Source organism: Cydia splendana, chromosome 12 (assembly GCF_910591565.1).
Source record: "Cydia splendana chromosome 12, ilCydSple1.2, whole genome shotgun sequence".
NCBI classification, from domain to species: Eukaryota; Metazoa; Arthropoda; class Insecta; order Lepidoptera; family Tortricidae; genus Cydia; species Cydia splendana.
In genome coordinates this window covers 3816642-3837364 of record NC_085971.1, presented here as the reverse complement: position 1 = coordinate 3837364, position 20723 = coordinate 3816642, and the positions used below count along the sequence as shown (strand labels likewise).

Here is a 20723-nt window from a genome sequence, read left to right as displayed (position 1 = left end):
AAAAAAATAATTTACTACAATACTACCAGAACGTATAGTAATTAAAAATATAGTTATACCTACTAAAATCCGATAGTAATAACAAAAAATGTTGTATCGTGTAAAACTTGTTTTTTAAACATCACTGTTTAATTCTAGTTAAATGCAATTTAGTACTGCTTACAATTTCGTTGTATATGTAAAGATGCAAGTATTGTAAATATTAAACGTTTGTCTCGTTTAATATATGCATCGTAACACTAACTATTGATATGTAAAAATAAAGATACGAGTGTACACGTTACAAGTTATTATGTTGTGGTTACTATAATGCATTGTAGTCTGAACGAATCAAACAGTTGTGCCAACACCATGGTGTATGCGCGGGTGGCGGGGGGCGGAGAAAGGAATTGCGCAATTCACAGAACGGCAGCCCAGTGTTGCCAGATGGTCACAAAAGTCACATTTTTCGTGACTTTTCGCCTTCTCGTGTGACATGTGCGTGACTTACGATCTAGAGGCAATTTTTGTGACTTTTTAAGCTAGTCGAATTTTGGACAAGTTTAGTTCTGCAATTTGTATTATTTAGGAACGCGGTGAACGCACCCAAGTTGACTCTTGCACTGACACCTTGACGTTACATTCACCATCATGTTTATTATAATAGTCGTAGCAAGATGAGACTTGTTACCTTGACATGACGGTGTCATTTAGTTTGATAGTAGTGGTTATTTTTTTTAGTGTATGATTCATTTCTTTTAGCCTCATATGTCGAATATCTGTACGAATAGCATTATAATTACTTCGGACAAAAGTTTTATCACAAAATTTTCTACAATATTGGTTATGTTCATTTTTACTCTGCGATCAATACTTTAGGAGCTACAGGCTGTTAAAGTTAAATAAGAGATAAAAAATAGACGGTTTAAGAAATCGTCGTTTTTTCGTAATTGTTCATCATAAACAAAAATAGTTTAGGATTAGCAAGCTAAGCGATCTGCTGATATAATATAAAAAAAAACCGACCAATAGCATGTCGGGCAATGCTCAGTGTAGGGTTCCGTAGTTACCCGTCCGTCAAAATAGACTATTTGCAAAAACTCAAAAACTGCTAAACCGATTAGGTTCGCTATATTTTTCCTTGAAAGTCTTTACTAAGTTTTACTTTCACGATTTTTTTTATTTTTTTTGGACCCATATTTTCGGAAATAATCGATCTGAAAGAAAAAAAGTTGTGTTTTCCCCTTTATTTCCCCTAACTTTTGAACCATGGGTCCAAAAAATATGAAAAAAATCAAAACACATAGCTTAGTAAAGACTTTCAAGGAAAAATATAGCGAACCTAATCGGTATAGCTGTTTTTGAGTTTTTGCGAATAGTCTATTTTGACAGACGGGTAACTACGGAACCCTACACTGAGCATGGCCCGACATGCTCTTGGCCGGTTTTTTTTTATATTTTATCAGCAGTTCACTTAGCTTGCTCACTCCAAACTAAAATTTTTATTTATGATGAACAATTAAGAAAAAAACGACGTTTTCTTAAATCGTCTATTTTTTATCTCTAATTTAACTTTAACAGCCTGAAGCTCCTAAAGTATTGATCGTAAAGTAAAAATAAACATAACCAAATTTGTAGGAAATTGTATGATAAAACTTTTGTCCGAAGTAATTATAATGCTATTTGTACATATTTTCGAGATATGAGCAAAAATATGAAAAAAGGTACCTTTAACCCTCCCTGCACTCTCAGCACACCCCCTACCCTCGAGGACTTTTAGTATGTTTATCTGGACACCATACGGTATACCTGTACCAATTTTCAAAACTACACGAATTATTTCCGCAGATTTTTCTAATTTGCTTGGGTTATTGAAAACCTTAATTTTTTAACTTTCTCATTGACCCCCCAAAAGTAGCCCCCATGCTTAAAATTCATTTGTTTACGTTACATGACTTAGATGTTCGTCTTTGGGTCACTAATTTACATATGTGTACCAAATTTCAACTTAATTGGTCCAGTAGTTTCCGTGAAAATAGGCTGTGACAGACGGACAGACAGACAGACAGACAGACAGACGCACGAGTGATCCTATAAGGGTCCCGTTTTTTCCTTTTGAGGAAAAATCATATAAGGTTAGTAGATTTTTTGTCAAATATATTATTTTCTGAATTTCTTCTAACAAAATCGATTTACCTACCCATACAATACAATAATATAAAAATGTGACTAGAGCAGCAAAAACGTGACTTTTAGGGAAATGAAACGTAACTTATTACTCCAGAGCCCTGGCAACACTGCGGCAGCCATTACGCCAGCGTCTTACGTTCCGGCCGGTCGATGTTTTATTTACGTAGATCCTGTCCATAATTTTATTGTAAACTAGTACAAGTGTATAGTATAAGTGCGTGTTGTTTGCGTGTTGCTGACACAGTGAAATGTGCGGGCTCCGATTAAGGAAAAGTCCTCCCGCACCGATGTGGATAAGGAGGGATTCAAACTGGTGGAAAGGAAACGCAAGGCGCGCAGGGCGCCTCGTAAAACTCTGTGTGGCACTGCGGAGCCGGTTAATTCTGGCCTACGAGTTGCGACACCGAGTAAGGCGCTCTACGTGTCTCGCCTGCATTACTCCGCCGGGGCCGACGAGGTGGTGGAGTACGTCCGCCGGAAGACTGGCTACACGCTGAGGGTGCACCAGCTACAGTCGCGTCACTATGTGCACTTCAGTTCATTTGTAGTGCGCGTGCCGCGGCCTCTGCAGGACACCATCGCAAGCGCGGACTTCTGGCCGAAGGGTGTGGTGTTTCGGCGGTTCCGGGGCAACCTGCCGAATCCTACGCCGAGTCAGACGACGCTACGGAGCCACGCTGTTACGTCGTCGCCCAAATCCAATGTTTAATTTGTATGTCATTTTTGTGTCTATTGTTTTCTTTGTGGAGACAAAATGTTTTTTTCTTTTGTAGTGTCACAGTGCCTTGGTTTTACTGTAATGCTGTGTTACTTATTTGATCAATAAAATAAAAAAAAAATAAGTGTGTAAAACTTGTCTGTATTTACTAGAAGAGCAGTGTACTGGTTATATATTATTCACGTAACCAGAACCCACTGTGCTGAAGGGACTTCTAAACGGGCCATATGTTCACTGCAATATGTGGCCGGCAACTATTAGTGTCCCTCTCTAACATGTGAGTAAGAGGACACCAATAGTTGCCGGCCACATATTGCAGTGAACATATGGCTCGCTTAGAAGCCCCATTAGCACAGTGCGTTCTGGTAACGTGAACAATATAAAACCAGTACACCGCACAAATCGTTCAGTTACATATACTGAATACCTTGTTATAACAACAGGACAGGAACGTATATGTTACTGTATTATTTAGTAACCATTAACAGACCGGCTAGTTGGGTTTACTAAAAGTCTTATACCCACTACTATACACTTCATAGAATTAACAAATTTAATTTAACAAGAATGGTCTGGTTATGTTTACAAAGTGTCCTGTCGTCACATATACAACAAGACAATATAGTACAGCTAACCAGATTCTGGTTACCAGTACCAGGTTTTTTTTTCAGTGTATGTAAATTGGTTGACCTACAGTGCGAAGCCGGGGCCGGTCGCTAGTGGTTTATAATGTCACAAAAATCTATTAACTTTACTTACGTCGGCATGTAGTATGCACACAGCACACAGCAACATAAGCGTGAATAAGAGCGTCACGCAGAGCGCGGACACGAAGAGCGCATGCTTCAACCGCACGCAGTACCGGCGGTATAGCGCCTCGAGCTCAAGCTCTGTGCCTTCCTCTTCTGTGGACAATGAAATACAATAATAGAAATAAGCATCTTGAATAAAAGGGGGGGTTGCGTCAGGCAAATAGGCCCCTGAGGCATTGTACCTAGGATGCTGGCGGCATTTCCTCGCTGTATCGCAATGCTGATAAGTTGTGCGAGGTAGCCGCCAGTTCTTCGGTCACCAGTTACGTCAACTGAAGTCAAATAAAAAAATATCAGCGGGTTTTAAACTTTTAACTAAGATCCGAAGCGCTGGTAGCTTAAATATGTTGAGGCGTGTGGTTCCCAAACCGTATGTATATGTAATTATAGTGGGTTCAGTTCAAACTCCGGCTTGTACTTACTACGAGTTTCCTGGGAGCTACCATGAGCTTCGATAATTATTGTTACCAATTGATGTTCGATGAAAGAAAACATCGTAAGGGAATCTGTAATATTCTTCGCGTATGAAGTCTCCAATTCCCTTTATAGGTATTGAGATACATATATATTTAACCCAAATCGTCTTCTACAGTGAGAGAATTAAATTAACTATTGTTAGGTAATGTTATTACCTACCGTAACGTTTCAGATTTCAAATTCTACACACTGATTAACTAAGTGTTCAGACACCTCGTTAATATTTAGAGCTACTTCCCAAAGTTAATATTAATTTGTGTACGTATACGTATCAGTTTGAGGTCGAGGGTATAACAATTAAGATCAAATTTGGTTGAAAGTCGTTTATCATAATAGAAATTAAGGCTTGTAGTGTGTATTACACTTTACACACACATATTCCTATAACATTATAATAGGTAGGTATAATTTTGACGACAGGTCTGGCCTAGTGGGTAGTAACCCTGCCTATGAAGCCGATGGTCCCGGGTTCGAATCCTGGTAAGGGCATTTATTTCTATGTATTTAAGTATTTATATATTATATATATCGTTGTCTGAGTACCCACAACACAAGCTTTCTTGAGCTTACCGTGGGGCCTAGTCAATTTGTGTAAAAATGTCCTTAATATTTATTTAATATTTATTTATTCATAATACCTAAATAATGTCTTGTTCACACACAATTTAAAACATCAAACTTTTAGGAAGTTATGACGTTTACTAAATAACACTTGCACAGTCTATCAAAATCACTGCCAACTTAGCTTGGTCTAACTCTAAAATTTTATATCGGGCGTCTGTGTACAGTCACCTGCAATAATATTTTCACAACAAAGCAAGCAAAAATATATGACCCGTTCTTATGGCTCTACAAGTATAATCGTGTCAGTCATTTTTGCACGCTCCATTGTGTGAAATGTGTAAGTTATTATGCAGATGACTACAATAGGTATATGTACTGTACCGTCATATATTTTGTATGAACCCTTATGGCAATGTATACCCTAACCACACAGCGACTAATTATAATGTACAACGCTACTAACATTTGTTTGGAACAAACAACACCTGGTACCCATGAACACAGTACGAAAAGGTTCTTACCACCACAAGGTTTGTACTAACTTACGACTTTTGTAAACTAAATGAATGTAACTAGGACAGAAACGACATAAGTGCCGTAGAAATGCAATAGAGTTATGCTGTTTAAAGTAAAAAGATAGAGAAGGAAACAACAAACTTTGCAAGTTTCATGAATTCAAAGCTATTCACGATATCTTATCGTTTGTACTTAAGAACAATGAAAACGACTCACTCTTAGGGCCGATACAGAGTCAAATATACTGCATAATATTCAATTTTATTTTTATTTAAAATTGAATGGATATAAAAAAATATATACCTACCTAACTAACGTACAGCCTTAGTTGCTAAGGTATTTGTAATTGCACATTACAAATACTCTGTCTGTACCAAATACTAGTGTCCGACCGAAGGTTCGGTTTCGGTTTCGGTTTCGGCCAGTTACGGCCAAAAATCAAGTTTCGGCCGTAGTTTCGGTTTCGGCCAAAAACCGAAACATACGAAATGGTACTTCGTACTATGAAACTAAACATGTGACAAAGATCAAAACTTGGAGAACAAGTAGGATAACAACATTAATATACTGATTTATGTATACATAAATTAATTGGTTTATTAGAAAACACAATTCCCCTAATCAAGGCGCCACTGGACGGTCGACGCAGTTTTAATGTGTACAAATAGTGGAGTGGCCAAGTTGAAGAATAGCAACTTTCGTAGGACTAAAAAGGTTTATACCGACAAGTGGTATTGTTGGGATCAGCATGGTCTAGGTACTGATTATCAAAATGCATGTTGTCGCTTCATAAAGTGGTGGAAGGTGTCGTGACGTCATAAAGTCGGCAGTACAAAGTTGTAAACTTTTTTCTTTTGAACATACCATGTGTGGTACCAAATGAAAGGGCTTTGTGAGTAGATTACAAATATGTAACATAGTCTAACATGTTCACCACTTGGTCTAAGAAATTATTGGAAAACTTTAAAAAAATTGACAATCCAGAGTTGAATTTGAACTGCTCTAAATTGAAAATAGCTGAATGGATTAGGCCAATTAGTTCAAAAACGGTACGTCCGACGGAAAATTTGCTCTAATCATGATAAAAATTGACATCTGAGGTCCGAAAGATATACCTTAATATGAGTTCGTAGTCAAAGATACTAAAAAATGGCCGCCACTTTGATTTTTTTTTTGTAATATCGTGTCAAAATCTGGTAGTAACGTTGATTTTGACGATGTTCCTTCTAAATCGAGTGGTTTTGTCAATCCAAGGTAAAATGTACCTCCCAAGGCCCCCAAAATTTATCCACACCACCTGGAATGGAGCAAACTCGGATTATACGAATTTAGGACCTAATGAAGGTATTAAAATTAAAATGAGTTCTAGCTTGCTGGGAATTAATTCCTCAAAACGCTTTTTTGGACCTAATTTGATTAGCCTAATAGTATGCTATAGGTATTCGTAATTTACTCACAAATTGCTTTCATTTAAAACCTAACATGGTATGTTTTCTGAGAAGAAAATAGTATTTTAGAAGTTTCCCATAACAGAAAATTATACTGTTATTCAAATTGATGTACCTATTTCACTTATTTTTTAATATTTCTGGCTAATTTTTTTGAACATTATATAGAGGATATTCACAGTCCCTTGGTATGTATTTTAGAATAATCCATTCAGTAGTTTTCAATGTAGAGCAATTCTAAATAAATTTTGCATTATGTAATTTTTGGACGTTTTCTTCTAATTTGTTAGACCAAGTAATGAAAATGGTATAATATGTTACATTTTAGGGTTCCGTACCCAAAGGGTAAAACGGGACCCTATTACTAAGACTTCGCTGTCCGTCCGTCCGTCCGTCCGTCCGTCAGTCCGTTCGTCCGTCCGTCCGTCCGTCCGTCCGTCCGTCCGTCTGTCTGTCGTTGAAATTTTTACAGATGATGTATTTCTGTTGCCGCTATAACAACAAATACTAAAAACAGAATAAAATAAAGATTTAAATGGGGCTCCGTCGGGAGTGGTCAGTACTTGGATGGGTGACCGTTTTTTTTTTGCTTTTTTTTCGTTTTTTTTTGCATTATGGTACGGAACCCTTCGTGCGCGAGTCCGACTCGCACTTGCCCGGTTTTTGTAATTTACTCACAAAGCCCTTTCATTTGGTACCTCACGTGGTATGTTTAAAAGAAAAAAGTTAAAAACTTAGTACTGCCGTCTTTATGACGTCATAAGAACTCATTCCAAAGAAGCGACAACGTGCATTTTGATAATCAGTAGACCACAATATCACTTGTCGGTATAAACCTTTTCGGTCCTACGAAAATCGTAAATAAGGTGGTTTCTACGAATTGGCCTCTCCTCTAAAAAGCGGTTTTATGACATATTTTCAACGATTTTAATAAGTCTACAAAAGGTTCGGTTTCGGTTTCGGTTTCGGCCGAAACTGGGGCCAAAGCCGAACCTTCGGTTTCGGTTTCGGTTACGGCAAAAAAACATGTTTCGGTCGGACACTACCAAATACTAAGTCCAAATACTTTATTCTGATAACTCGAAAATTGGTTTGTGAACCTTACCAAATGACATGCCCGCAAAATGCCCGCTGGAGTGCGACGTATGGCTATTACTACGTTGACAACTTCATGTATGAGAATACATCTAACAATTTAGAAGTCTCATTATGTCACATATTACATTCGTTTATTACCAGTTGCAAAGTGAATTATTACTTTGGCAAAACCACAGAACTAGGCACCTAATAAGTCTTCGAGTGCCTTTTAGCGTTATTCATAAACGTCTGTCAAATATAACAAGCCGTTGATAACCGTTAGTACCTCCGAGCAACACCGGGAAGGGAGTTGGCATTCGCCATAGTCTAATAAAACATGGTCTTCTCCTCCCAGAGTGACACAAGCCTATTACGTCACAATAACATTGCCACTTTATATAGGTAGCGCTATTGCATATTATTATATGTGACGTTCCACGGGAAAAGGTACCTTATGAGGGTTTCTAGTTTCGGAGATATGAAATGTTTTGTAAAGAGGTGAAAAAATGCTCAATTTTTTTTTATTGTGTGATCTGAAACCTTAATGCGTAACGTTTGTTTACCTGTTTTTATTTTTGTTATAAGTTAGTTATAAGCCTAGTAATGTCGTCTCAGAGTTTAGTAGAAAAGGTACCTTATGGAAAAAAGATTGAAAATTCCCAAAAAAACTAGTCAATACGGGAAAAGAAGTTTGGTAGAGAACTGTATTAGCATTCTGCAAAACTAATTTGATAATTTCAGTTCTGGTTGGGGCGCCTCGCAAATATTATAACCGTACATAGACCGACATCACAAATCCAAGTAGCCTGCTATTATACCAAAGTTACTCTCGTCAAGTCTTTCTTAACTAGAATAATCTTCATTTGGAATGGTCGCATGCAGTAAATCAGCCATTGGTTTGCTGAAAAATGCCAATACCCGACACATTACCTTATGGAATATCTGAGGTCATTGAACCTCAATGCCGCTTATCTTCAATAGCAACCGAAATATATTATTGATAAGAAATAGACGATTTATACCATTACCAAAATATTATTAGTTTATCCTAACTGTTCCATCATCATCATGCCTCATCATGTAACTTAATCACAAGGTACCTTTTCATTACATACAAATTATTGGTCTTTTTTAAGATTATTATGACGAAGAACTAATTAAATTTGGGGCAGTTCAATGTAAATTAATATTTTCTATTCATAAAAGATAAACTGTAATATGATTGATATTTTGTAGTGATGTATTATTAGATTTATTTCCATAAGGTACCTTTTCGTAAATGTATGGAGCAAATACTGTTATTGTTATGTAAGTTTAAAGTGGCATAAGGGGTTAAATATAGTATTTAGTTGGGGTTTTAGGATTTATTTCATTTGAATGACAGAATTTCTTTCATATGTGCTCAGAAAAATTGATTGTGTGTCACATTAAAAGTAAAAATATTCAATTTTGTGATTTTATATGAAAAATTCAGAAAATACATTTTCACCTCTAAATCGGTATTGTTTTTTGCTTAAACTGTCTGTCAGTGTCGTTTTCTAATAGATAAAATTTAAATCTTGAGAGCTCATTGCAATCAATCGTGAAAATGAAATAAAACTTTATTTTCAAGAGATTGGTTAGTATACACATAAATCAGTCGATATCAAAAGTTTCTATTTGCATTACAGAACAAGTCGCAATATTTTTTTAATCTCAGATATATAAGGTATTATTATTTGTAGTCAACTATGTAACTTACTTCAGGAACATAGTTTTTTAGGCGGCTAAACTTAAAACTTCTCTATCGTAAAGTTGCTCATTCCACAACATTATTTTCAAAAAATCATATCTCTGTAACTACGCAACCTAGAAGGTTGATCTTTTGTGTTATCGATAGCTTATTTATTGTATATTACTGGGGTATGCATAACTCCATACCCGCCATAAGGTACCTTTGACCGTGGGACGTCACATATGTATATTAGCGCTGTCGCATGATGACGTAGGCTTGTGTCAGTCACGTGGTATAAGAGAGTATCAGGCGGAGTATATTATTATACCATGGCATTCGCATTATTTTCCCTTTGCCGACAACACATGCCCAACTGGGCATGCACACAACTAGCGCGGTGCGTGTTGTGACATCTGACATCCGTACACAAAAAGAGATCGAGGTGTGCAAGATTTGTCTTTAACGTGTGTCATGTTCTATGTATTTGTGTCGTCATTACAGATAGGATTTTGTATGTAGTGAGTGAGAAGTGCGACTGTGTGCACGTTTCCCCCCGCAAAAAATGGCAGAACGATTTGTAAGATACCGCTAGGGCTCCTCCCTTCCGACGTGTCGGAAGCCGGCGTTGCTCGAAGCTCGGCGTTTATCCCTATGCGTCATTTTGGTATTTGTGTTTGTTAAAATGAAAGGAACTTTAATGAGTACCTAGAGTATAGCAGAGTTTATGGTTTCTTATGAAATATGAAAATGAAATTAGAAAAAAGAAATGAAATTAGAATTAAGCGAGGTTCAGATCAGACTAGCAAAAACTTGCATGCAATTTTGATTACATTGCGCTATCTGATCAAACTTTTGAATGCACTTTACCGTAGTAGTCGACAATGTATCGTAAATTGCATCCAAGTTATTACTAGTCTACAGCTCGCTTTAAATCAAAATTTTAATATTCAGGTATATAAATCTATATTAATAATACCTATTGACGGAAGCTAGAGACGCCTGGCTGACGGCTTGTCCGGGTCAAGATTTACCTTCAAAATTACATATTCAACGTTGCTGGGACGACACTTTGTGCAAAATTAACTTTGAGGTACTACTTTCCAGCTCTGATGGTCCTAATACACGTGCGCGGCTGCTCGCTGCTGCAGAACGGGAATCCGGCCAGTGGCTGCATGCCTACCCCTCCCCCCCCCTCTGGTACATATTTAGAACCGGATACCCTACGCCTAGCCGTAAGCCTTAGGCTAGGGGTCAAGGTCTGCGCCCCCCACGGATGCCCCTGCGGCGCTACCGTCGACGTGCTTGGACACCACGGCCTCTCTTGTCGGTTAAGTGCTGGCCGCCTCTCCAGGCACGCTGCCCTAAATGATATCATCCGCCGGTCTCTTGCCACCGTCAATGCGCCAGCTATCCTCGAACCTAACGGCGTTTTGAGGGACGACGGCAAGAGACCGGACGGTATGTCCCTGGTCCCGTGGAAGATGGGACGGGTGCTAGTCTGGGACGCCACATGCGTCGATACACTGGCACCGTCCCATCTACCAAGAACTTCGACCAGGGCTGGGGCGGCTGCCGAGGCGGCTGAAAACAAAAAGTTTTCAAAGTATCAAGGTCTCGGCCCCCAATACCATTTTGTGGCATTCGGTGTCGAGACACTGGGGCCGTGGGGTCCAAGCGCTCATGTTCTTTTTAAAGAACTGTCGAAAAAGCTGGCCGATACCACCGGTGACCAGAGAGCTGGCAGCTTTCTCTCGCAACGCATTAGTATTGCCATTCAGCGAGGGAATGCTGCCAGCATCTTTGGCACAATGCCGCGGGGGCCTTTTTTAGATTTACTTTAGTTTAGATTAGTTTAGTTTTTAATTTTAGGTAGTTTTTAATTTTAGTTAGTTTTTAATTTTAGGTAGTTTTTAATTTTAGTTTTTAAATTTAGTTTTTAATCTTTTTATGTTACTCATTATACTGTATTATTTTTATCGAACCTTATAAATTAATCTTATAGGTATTTACATGTGTTAAGACGCTTGGTATAATAAAATATATAATTTGTTAAATAATACCTTTAAACGAGCAATTCTTGTTTATTTATTTATATGTAAGTATATATTTTTCGGGGATCTCGGAAACGGCTCTAACAATTTCGATGAAATTTGCTATATGAGGGTTTTCGGGGGCGATAAATCGATCTAGCTGGGGAAAACGCGCATTTTTGACTTTTTATATGTTTTCCGAGCAAAGCTCGGTCTCCCAGATATTATACAATTAACCGTGTAAAATAACAGGACAAAATCAGCAGATATTTCAACCTTCGGCGCCCTACAATGGCCCTTAGCCTAAGGACCTACGAGTACAGTACCTACACAATGCTAAGGGCCTACATTGTCTCTTATAATAGATTCCTTGGTAGGCCCTGGACTTGACCTATCACTAATTGAGAGAATGTAAACCTTGGAGATTACGTTGTTAGGAACTTTGAGAATTTGTCTAATATTAGCAAGTAGGTACTTAGTTAAGTAAAAAAAAAGAGTTTGATGCGGACTCTTAAATGCTATTACTTGATTTTACGGGTTTAATTTATAGAATAATCTTTTTTTAAATCGAGTAACGAATTGGTTGACCACTAATTTCAACGCTACGTGGAACGTATTGAGAATACAACTACATTGTATACACTTACCTCCTTAATCATAAAAGTTTACGGGCCTGATTTAGTTAAATTATGTTTTATCCCTTTCTTACAAATACATAAGTCAAAATAACAGATAAAGACAAACGATTATTAGCTAATTGAGATGTGTAGCGTGTTTACTTAGAGCATTTAGTAACTGGAGACGTCATGGCTGTCATTTTCTGTACAAAACAGTCTGCCGATTTTTGCGGGGGAGAGGACATCAAATGTATTGCGATGATATTTCTACATGATTTGTACGTAACGTTCACCCCGTAACCCCTCTGCCGAAAACCTTGCACAAATGTGCAGAGGGGTAAGCTCTTAAAGGCGACTCCAGTTATTAAATGCTCTAAGCGTGTTTATGTATAAGGGGGCTATAAATTTACAGGTTGGCTACATAGTGACATGGTAAATATAAAAAAATGTATTCATACCTTTACAGAAACTGACTCTATAGTTGATTAAACCCCAATAATGGGAATTTTCACTTAATTGAACACCTTTAACGGTCGGTTAGCAATCGTTACAAAACTGAAGGTCAATGTCAAATCCCATACATTCTGTCAGGAATGTAACGGTTCGATGTTACTGAAACACGACTTGAGTCGCGCTTTAAAGTACAAGTTAAATGAAAATGCCCTAATAACTCCATCAGCAGTTTCTGTTTTAATAATTAAACAATAGGCACGCTCGCACAGTGTCATTAGCCGCCGGCATAAGGGCGGGTCAGCAATATAATTTAATTATGCACGTGCGATAGAGATAGGAATAGCCGGGTCAATGTAAGAAATTCTTCGTGCTTATCGTCCTTACTTTAGGTAATCTTTTATGATTGTGGAGTTCCAGCTTTTGACAGTTCAGAAGATTTATCGTAGTTCGTTATCTGTGATTTAATCCATAAGAATACCTTTAAAATTAGCCTTTCTTCAGACTCAATAAGGTTTATTTTTAATCGTCATCATCAATTTATATAAATCTTGCAATCACCCAAAGCATTCAAGCAAAGGCTTTCTTCAGCGAAAAGGCTTAAAAAGTTTTCGGCTTAGATGGCTACCGATTAAACTGACAAGTCATAATTTCAGTGAGACAAAGTCCCATCTCACTATGAGCATCGCCTCACTTACAACCTTGTTACATTAAAGGTGCTAAGTAATTTAAATTCTGGTTGAATCTGTTTGTCTTTGATAGCATTGTTCAAACTCGCCGTTATCTTTATCTGTTTGCATTAGTTCAATTTGGATGAGAGTTTGGTTAAACCCTAGGCAATTATCTAAAGTGGATTAGTGAAGCTATTAGTCACATAGCCTTTGAGTAGTCTCCGGCCTGGCTTAGTACCTAGGCCTCTGCCTTAGCTCTTAAACAACAACTTTGCCCCTCTGTAAAACAAATTGTTGTTTTTTGAGCTCGACATTATGTAGGTAATTATCTGTCTAATACCTTTAAACGAGTAATACTTGTTTATATACCTATTTATATTTCGGGGATCTCGGAAACGGCTCTAACGATTTCGATGAAATTTGTTATATAGGGATTTTCGGGGTCGAAAAAGCTCGGTCTCCCAGATTTACAGGCCTATTCGGATTTCGAGATAATCACAAGATCTAGAGACGATTTAGAGATCAACTAGATCTACATTAGATATCGACTAGATGTGACTTGGATATCTAAGTCCTCCAGAATCGCGGAAACGTCAAATTTGACATATCTATCTTACAAATATCTTTAAATTATCCATATCGTAACTTGTTGATGTCTAGTAGAACTCTAATTCATTTTCCGAATCGAGCCGTTTGTTAAGTTATCACTTAGCAATATCTGGGAGACCGAGCTTTGGCAACACAAAAACGTTGTTTAACAATCATAAAACAAGAATACGTCGCCGTGTGCCTGCTATACGGCCACAATTCAAAATTTTTAATTTTCTGGATTATTGCAGATTCGTATTCAAAATTGTTCAATTTACGACCTTATTTCGAGAGCCATAGCATAAAAGGTCTTTAAGAGGCTTTTTCTCACAAATGGCCTTATGGATTTGACCATACATTGTCAGACGATTCCCTGCAATACAGCCACTTGCCAGTCTGCCGCCTCCTGCTCCCGCGGCGTTCGCACGTGAACTTGACGGCCCTTTTGAGTTGTGGCTATATAGCACACGTTTTAAATGAAGCTTTTGAGTTGCGTCCTAGAAAATAATAATTAGATAATGTTGCTGATTATAAGCTAGTTACACATATTATGGCGTACAGTGATCTTGTTCCTATCAAAGTTGATAAAATAAAGGGATTTTAACTATTTTGGTGTTTTTATTTATATTTGCATGGTAACCTTTATCCAATAATTTTGTGTTTAAATTTGGCCGCATCCCAAAATCTTTAAAAAATGTGTCTGCAATACGGCCACAACTCTAAATACCCGTCTTTCGGGCCTTGTGTCTTAAAAAATATACATTTCTTTTAAAAAGTGGCGTGGTCATAAGGAGGGTTATATCATTCCGAGTAAAAAAAGCTAAATTTTAAATTCATAGACCTAAAACTAAACGAGTAAGATCCTATTAAACACCCTGAACTATACTCTCACAACTTTGAGACGCGATTTCTCGAAAAAACGGTTTTTTGAGATGTGGCAGTGTAGCAGGCACACGGCGATGTTTACAAATTTTCACATTTATATTAACGGAATAATAAGCTTAAAATGGAACACGTAGCAACAGCCGGAATCTCACCGTACATAAATATAAAATAATTACAAAAGTTGCAGCCTCGAGTTTGCCGGTCATCCATTGTCAACTTTGTCTAAATTCTAACCGCCCATACGTCAAACCTTGCCAAGCAAAATGAAATTTTATTTTGTCAACACAAAGTTCAAATTAGAATGGAACAGAAGACCTTTTTATAGGTCTCTGGGCGGCTAGAGGCTAACTAGCTCCGAAAGGGAACAATTTTAACGAGTCAAATTGCAACATAAACTAGTTTCTGTGTAGCTTTCACTAGAGTCTGTGCGGAAAGAGAAGAGTCGTGAAATATACCTATGGGATTCAATAATAATTATATGTATTCTACGAATCGCTTCTCATCTCTTTCCGTACAGACTCTAGCCCGCTTTCACTAGGTAGTGCCTTTACATGTTGCTTGAAAAAAAACTTCATACCATTTTATAATTGGTGTTATTTTACTCGTATTAGATTTTAATTTTTCTATTCTAATCTTGTTATTTTAGTCAGTCTCTATACAAAAAGTGCTGAGGTTCACTGAATACGTTGGAAAACAATTATGTATGTATGTTAGAAAAGGTCAGTATTTGTATTGTTTTCAAATAGAGGCATTGTAAATTTTAGAAGTAAAGAGGTTAGTCTTTCTTCAATAACCTCAAAGTTCCATTTGCGACACAATTATATTCGGTAATTACTTCATGAATAAGCTAGGAGCCGGTTCAAGAAGGCAAACTTTGATGAGGGTCTGTTGAGTGATAAATTGATAATGGTTTTAAACCGACATAAAAACAAAGACCAATTAGTTGGTTAGTCTCTACGCGGGCGAAATAAGTCATAGCGAAATTAGTTAGTTAGTCTCTACGCAAGCGAAATAAGTCATAGCGAAATTAGTTGGTTAGTCTCTACGCAAGCGAAATAAGTCATAGCGAAATTAGTTGGTTAGTCTCTACGCAGGCGAAATAAGTCATAGCGAAATTAGTTGGTTAGTCTCTACGCAAGCGAAATAAGTCATAGCGAAATTAGTTGGTTAGTCTCTACGCAAGCGAAATAAGTCATAGCGAAATTAGTTGGTTAGTCTCTACGCAAGCGAAATTAGTCATAGCGAAATTAGTTGGTTAGTCTCTACGCAAGCGAAATAAGTCATAGCGAAATTAGTTGGTTAGTCTCTACGCAAGCGAAATAAGTCATAGCGAAATTAGTTGGTTAGTCTCTACGCAAGCGAAATAAGTCATAGCGAAATTAGTTGGTTAGTCTCTACGCAAGCGAAATTAGTCATAGCGAAATTAGTTGGTTAGTCTCTACGCAAGCGAAATTAGTCATAGCTAAAAACATCAAGTGACTTTTGAGTATAACAACTATAACAAGGGGTTGGCTGTTTAAAATTAAATTAACGAAGAGGTATATTTATTTAGTTGATATCTTAGCCTCAGATTATAATAATTATAAATAGGTTATACATTTCAACATGTTTCGTCATGGTCTGAAATATCGACACGAAGAAAGCGCCAACAATATGATTGTGTGTACACGACTTTATGGCCTTGGTACAGTCAGCAGCACAAGTTGCTAAGCGGGCGAGGTGTTCAAAATTACCTTGACACGCTCTTATTCCCTTTTAACAATAAAGTCGCTTGAAGATCATTTTGTACACCTCGCCCGCTTAGCAACTTCTGCTGCTGACTAAACAATAAGTTATTGCATAGATATTTTTGGCTCTGTATCCGTATCCATATTTTAGACCTTGGCGTATCACGCATCATACACTTGCGTCCATTGTGATCGCGGTATCAGGTGAGAGTTACCTTATTCCAATAAATGTACATATTTTACATGATATAATTTGGCGCCTTCAAAATTCTTACAGCATACCTACTTGTATCTCACCTAGGGTTGCCAGATGGTCGGGATTTGGCGGGATTCTCCCGATTTTTAGCATGTGTTCCCGATTCCCGACAAAGTAATTGTCTCGAAAAACAGCTCCACGTTATAAAACAATAATTTCAAGTTCCGAACTGTCGTCGAGCGAGCGAGCGACCCGCGTCGAGCGTAGTGTCAATAATGTAAAATATCGTTGTTTTTAATACAATTACTTTAATTTGAATGTTTTTTTTCCCGACTTAAGTCCCAAATTCCCGAAAAATTTATATTTTTCCCGATAATAGCGCCTTTCGATCTGGCAACCCTAATCTCACCCCGGGGGCTAAAAAGGGTCAGGTTTCGGAAATCTACCATTGGAGATAAATCTAAACTTTTCCACAATGGAAAAGTTACAACGGCTTTTTTGTTCAATTACCGATACAATACGAAACATTTCTTTTGAAAAGAGTTTGTTTTGTTATTTTACGAAAACAATCGTTTATTATTACTTTATTAGTTCCTAAATAACAGGTCAGTACGTTAATTTAAACAAAAATTATACTTTTTAAAAGATAAATGACTGGTTTGTTTGTATCAAATATCCTATTGTACAAAATTAAGATAGGTAAGTACGATACAAAATCTGATATCGAAAATTAACAAAGTATACTTTCAGAAGCATTTGGTATAGGTAGATGCAGCGGTGTAAGTTTCCAAAGTATCTGGTACCGTCTATTGTTAAGAATATGAGTACAGTTAGAAGCAATTATGTTTAAAAGCGAATGTTTTTTTATTATTATTATTAGCCTGTTGTAGTGTCCCACTGCTGGGCAAAGGCCTTTCTCCCTGATTTCCACAACTCCCGTTGTAGTACTTGTAGTGCCTTCTCCGGCCAGCCACTGATGAAGGCGTCTAAGTCGTCCCGCCATCTCCGTCTGGGTAGTGAGTGTAGGTATAATAATATATGTTATTACCCACAGCACATCAGGCTGGCACCAATATACTTAAAAGTACGAGTGAGACACATAGACATCAGTTTGTAGGTAATTAATGTAATTAGGTACGATTCGATATTCTGAGGTTGTGATATTGAAGAAAATAATGATTTTCCCGTAAGAAGAATATCACTTAATACTTATCTACTTAAATAGGATTTTGTATACCTACAGTAGCTATTTTTGCTGTACGTGTACGGTGTACCTAACCACAATATGTTCAAGTTACAAACTTTTCCCTAAATTTTCCGGAGTTAAGCAACATGTAGACATCTAACGTATTTTAAGTAGCTTTGATGTCAGAAGGGCCTTAATTAAAGAGACACCTGTGTGAATAATAATAGGGTTCGAATAAGTTTCTAGAAATCACGCTTTTATTGCCGAATGTACAGTCGAGTTTACAAATATCTTTGCAAGCCAACTTTCCAAAAATATATTTACACGACCTTATTGTGTAGATGTGCGTAAATATATTTTTGCAACGTTGGCTTGTAAGATCCTTTTGTATTCGACTGTACTTACTTGTTTGTGCACAATAACGGCTAATAATGTATTACTTTCGAGTTGTTGTAAAGAACTTTTCAACACTTCCTTAAATTATTTTATATTTTAACTTTGAAGGTTGAGAAGACATCCGTCAAGTCTTGTTGCGCGTGGGATATCTATGTCACGATTCAAGGTTGAATATAAACAAGATGAAAATTTTAAAACCAAAATCGGCCCCTCACCCGTGTTGTGTGAGTTTTTGGAAATTTTTGTGATTTATTATGGTTTTTCAGACCCTATGCCTACTTTTCTTTTTCGTCTTTTTTCGTGCCAAAGTTCCTTAGAGGAGCACGGCAACACTATCCTATACGATATCTTTCGAGATTTTTTTATGAGATTGATACCTGCTTCCAACTCGCTCGCAAATCGCTAGTGTGGCCGCGCTCTTAGATAATGGATGCCCGGCAAATAGCCTGGCTGGTATATCAATCTCATAAAAAAATCTCAAAGAATATCGAATAGGATAGTAATCAAATAAATACACAACTGAACAAAGTATAGAAACAAAATAAACCTAACAATAACGAATCAACGAGTAACATCGCATGTCCAACTAATCAGTTTCTGAACTTGACCAAAATGGAAATAGTTTCGGCAGAAAAGATAATAGGTAACGTAAAAATGAAACTCTGAACGGCGAGACAATGGTCAAGTTCCAAAAGGCATTATTTTGTTTGAGCTACGGCGGTTATAGGACTTTTTGGTAACACTTAGGTTTTGGACGTGAACTTTACTAATAAACCTAATGCGAATGTTGACTGGACATGTAACATTTGGGATGTTACAATAATGTCTTACCTTAGACTATGTCGCTTATTATCTTCCTGATAGATATGAACGAAGATATGCTGGAAAGCAAGACAATCTTGACTCCGATATCTGACAGCGAAAATATAGTATTAGTTTTATTTTTATTTTTTAAGTTAAGAGAGGAATAAGATGTTTCTATTATACTTTGTACAACTAATTGATTAGATTGTTAAATAAAGGCTTAATTGAATTGAATTGAATGAACGAAAAATACGAAGTCTACCTAATAATGCTGGCAAAAGAGCGCAACCCTTAAAACCAGAAGTATAAATGAAACACAAAAGATTTAATCAAGAGTTTAGAGGCCATGTGCGCCCGGGTTTAACAAAATAAAGACGTCGAGGCCGATTCCGATTTATGGAATTGAAACGGTTTTGACCTTGTTTTGATACGACCTTGATGAAAGCTCACGGTAATTTGTGCGATCGAAATGCATTGGAAGTCGTGTCATTAGATATCTCGCTTGCGCGTACGATGCACTGTGAGTCGTGTCAATAACACATCAAAACCATAACCAATTGGTAAACCTCTTTTCTGCTAAGAATTGTAAATATTTTTATGAACATGTAGAAAAACAAAAATATCCTGCATTTTTGTACCAATTATTTTGTTTTCACTAAATCATTCAAATAAAACAAAAAAGCAAAAGTGTCTGAAAACACATCTCTGCAGCTCTGCACACTTGCATTGAGGTGAATCGTGTAAAAATAAAATACACGCGATGGATAGTCCAGATATGTGACGATAGTGCAGTCTGCAGAACCATAGAGTATTATTATCATTAATCTATAATCATCTATTGTCAACTAGCAGTACTGATAAATTCCGCTGCTTGACGCTAGATGTCGACTACGAAATAACTCACGTTTCGGTAAGAAATCTAATGCATGGAGTTACCACTCTTTCTTTACTTATTTATATTATCTATGGCAGGACAGGATATCCTAGGTACCGCTGGAGAAACGAAGTGCAAAAAGATCTTATCGAACTCGGCGCCGGACAGAAACGGCTTTGGACAGAGAACGGTCTGGTGTCAGAGACCAAGACCCACTTCGGGTCGTCGCTCTACAGCAGTAAGATACTATCAATTACATTTAATTACGTCTGTTATGGTCAGACTGTTAATTAATGTCTATTGTAACATGTAGTACTGTCCATTAGCTGATTCATCTAGTAACAACTGAATTGAATACGACAAATATCTAAAGGATGATATAAAGACTATGTGTAAATAACATTATTTGCGGTATTTGACACATTATGACTGACGTATATAGAGATGTAACTAACGCAAATCGATTGTCACAGCAAGCGATTACGATTGGATGGCACGTAGACTGAGGTATCGAATTGTGACGTATAATGAATTTTTATTTGATTTAAATAAAGCTAGAATTATATGGTTTTCCCGCAAGCTACCGGTCGGTCGGTGTATTTAATACACCGACCGAGTAGGTCGCACCCATTGTCAAAATTGAAACTAACTGGGGATCTATTTTAAAGTTTATTTATGTTATTTCTGTGTCAAATTTGTTGTCTGTTAAGTGACGATAAATATATCCATATTTACAATTAATTATCCACCTTTTCCTTATTTTTATTAAAAGAAAAATGAAAAATTCATATCGATTTACTTAGA

The 20723-nt window shown here is 37.1% G+C and overlaps 1 protein-coding gene across 2 annotated transcripts in view; it reads right to left on the bottom strand.

Annotated features, from left to right (window-relative positions):
- Positions 1–20723, bottom strand: part of LOC134795289 (adenylate cyclase type 2) — a 288583-nt gene that overhangs the window by 207619 nt on the left and 60241 nt on the right. For both annotated transcript variants that reach the window (XM_063767091.1, XM_063767092.1), the window contains exon 2: positions 3647–3792. In XM_063767091.1, the coding sequence (XP_063623161.1) occupies positions 3647–3792 (146 nt within the window). The remainder of the gene's footprint in view (positions 1–3646; positions 3793–20723) is intronic.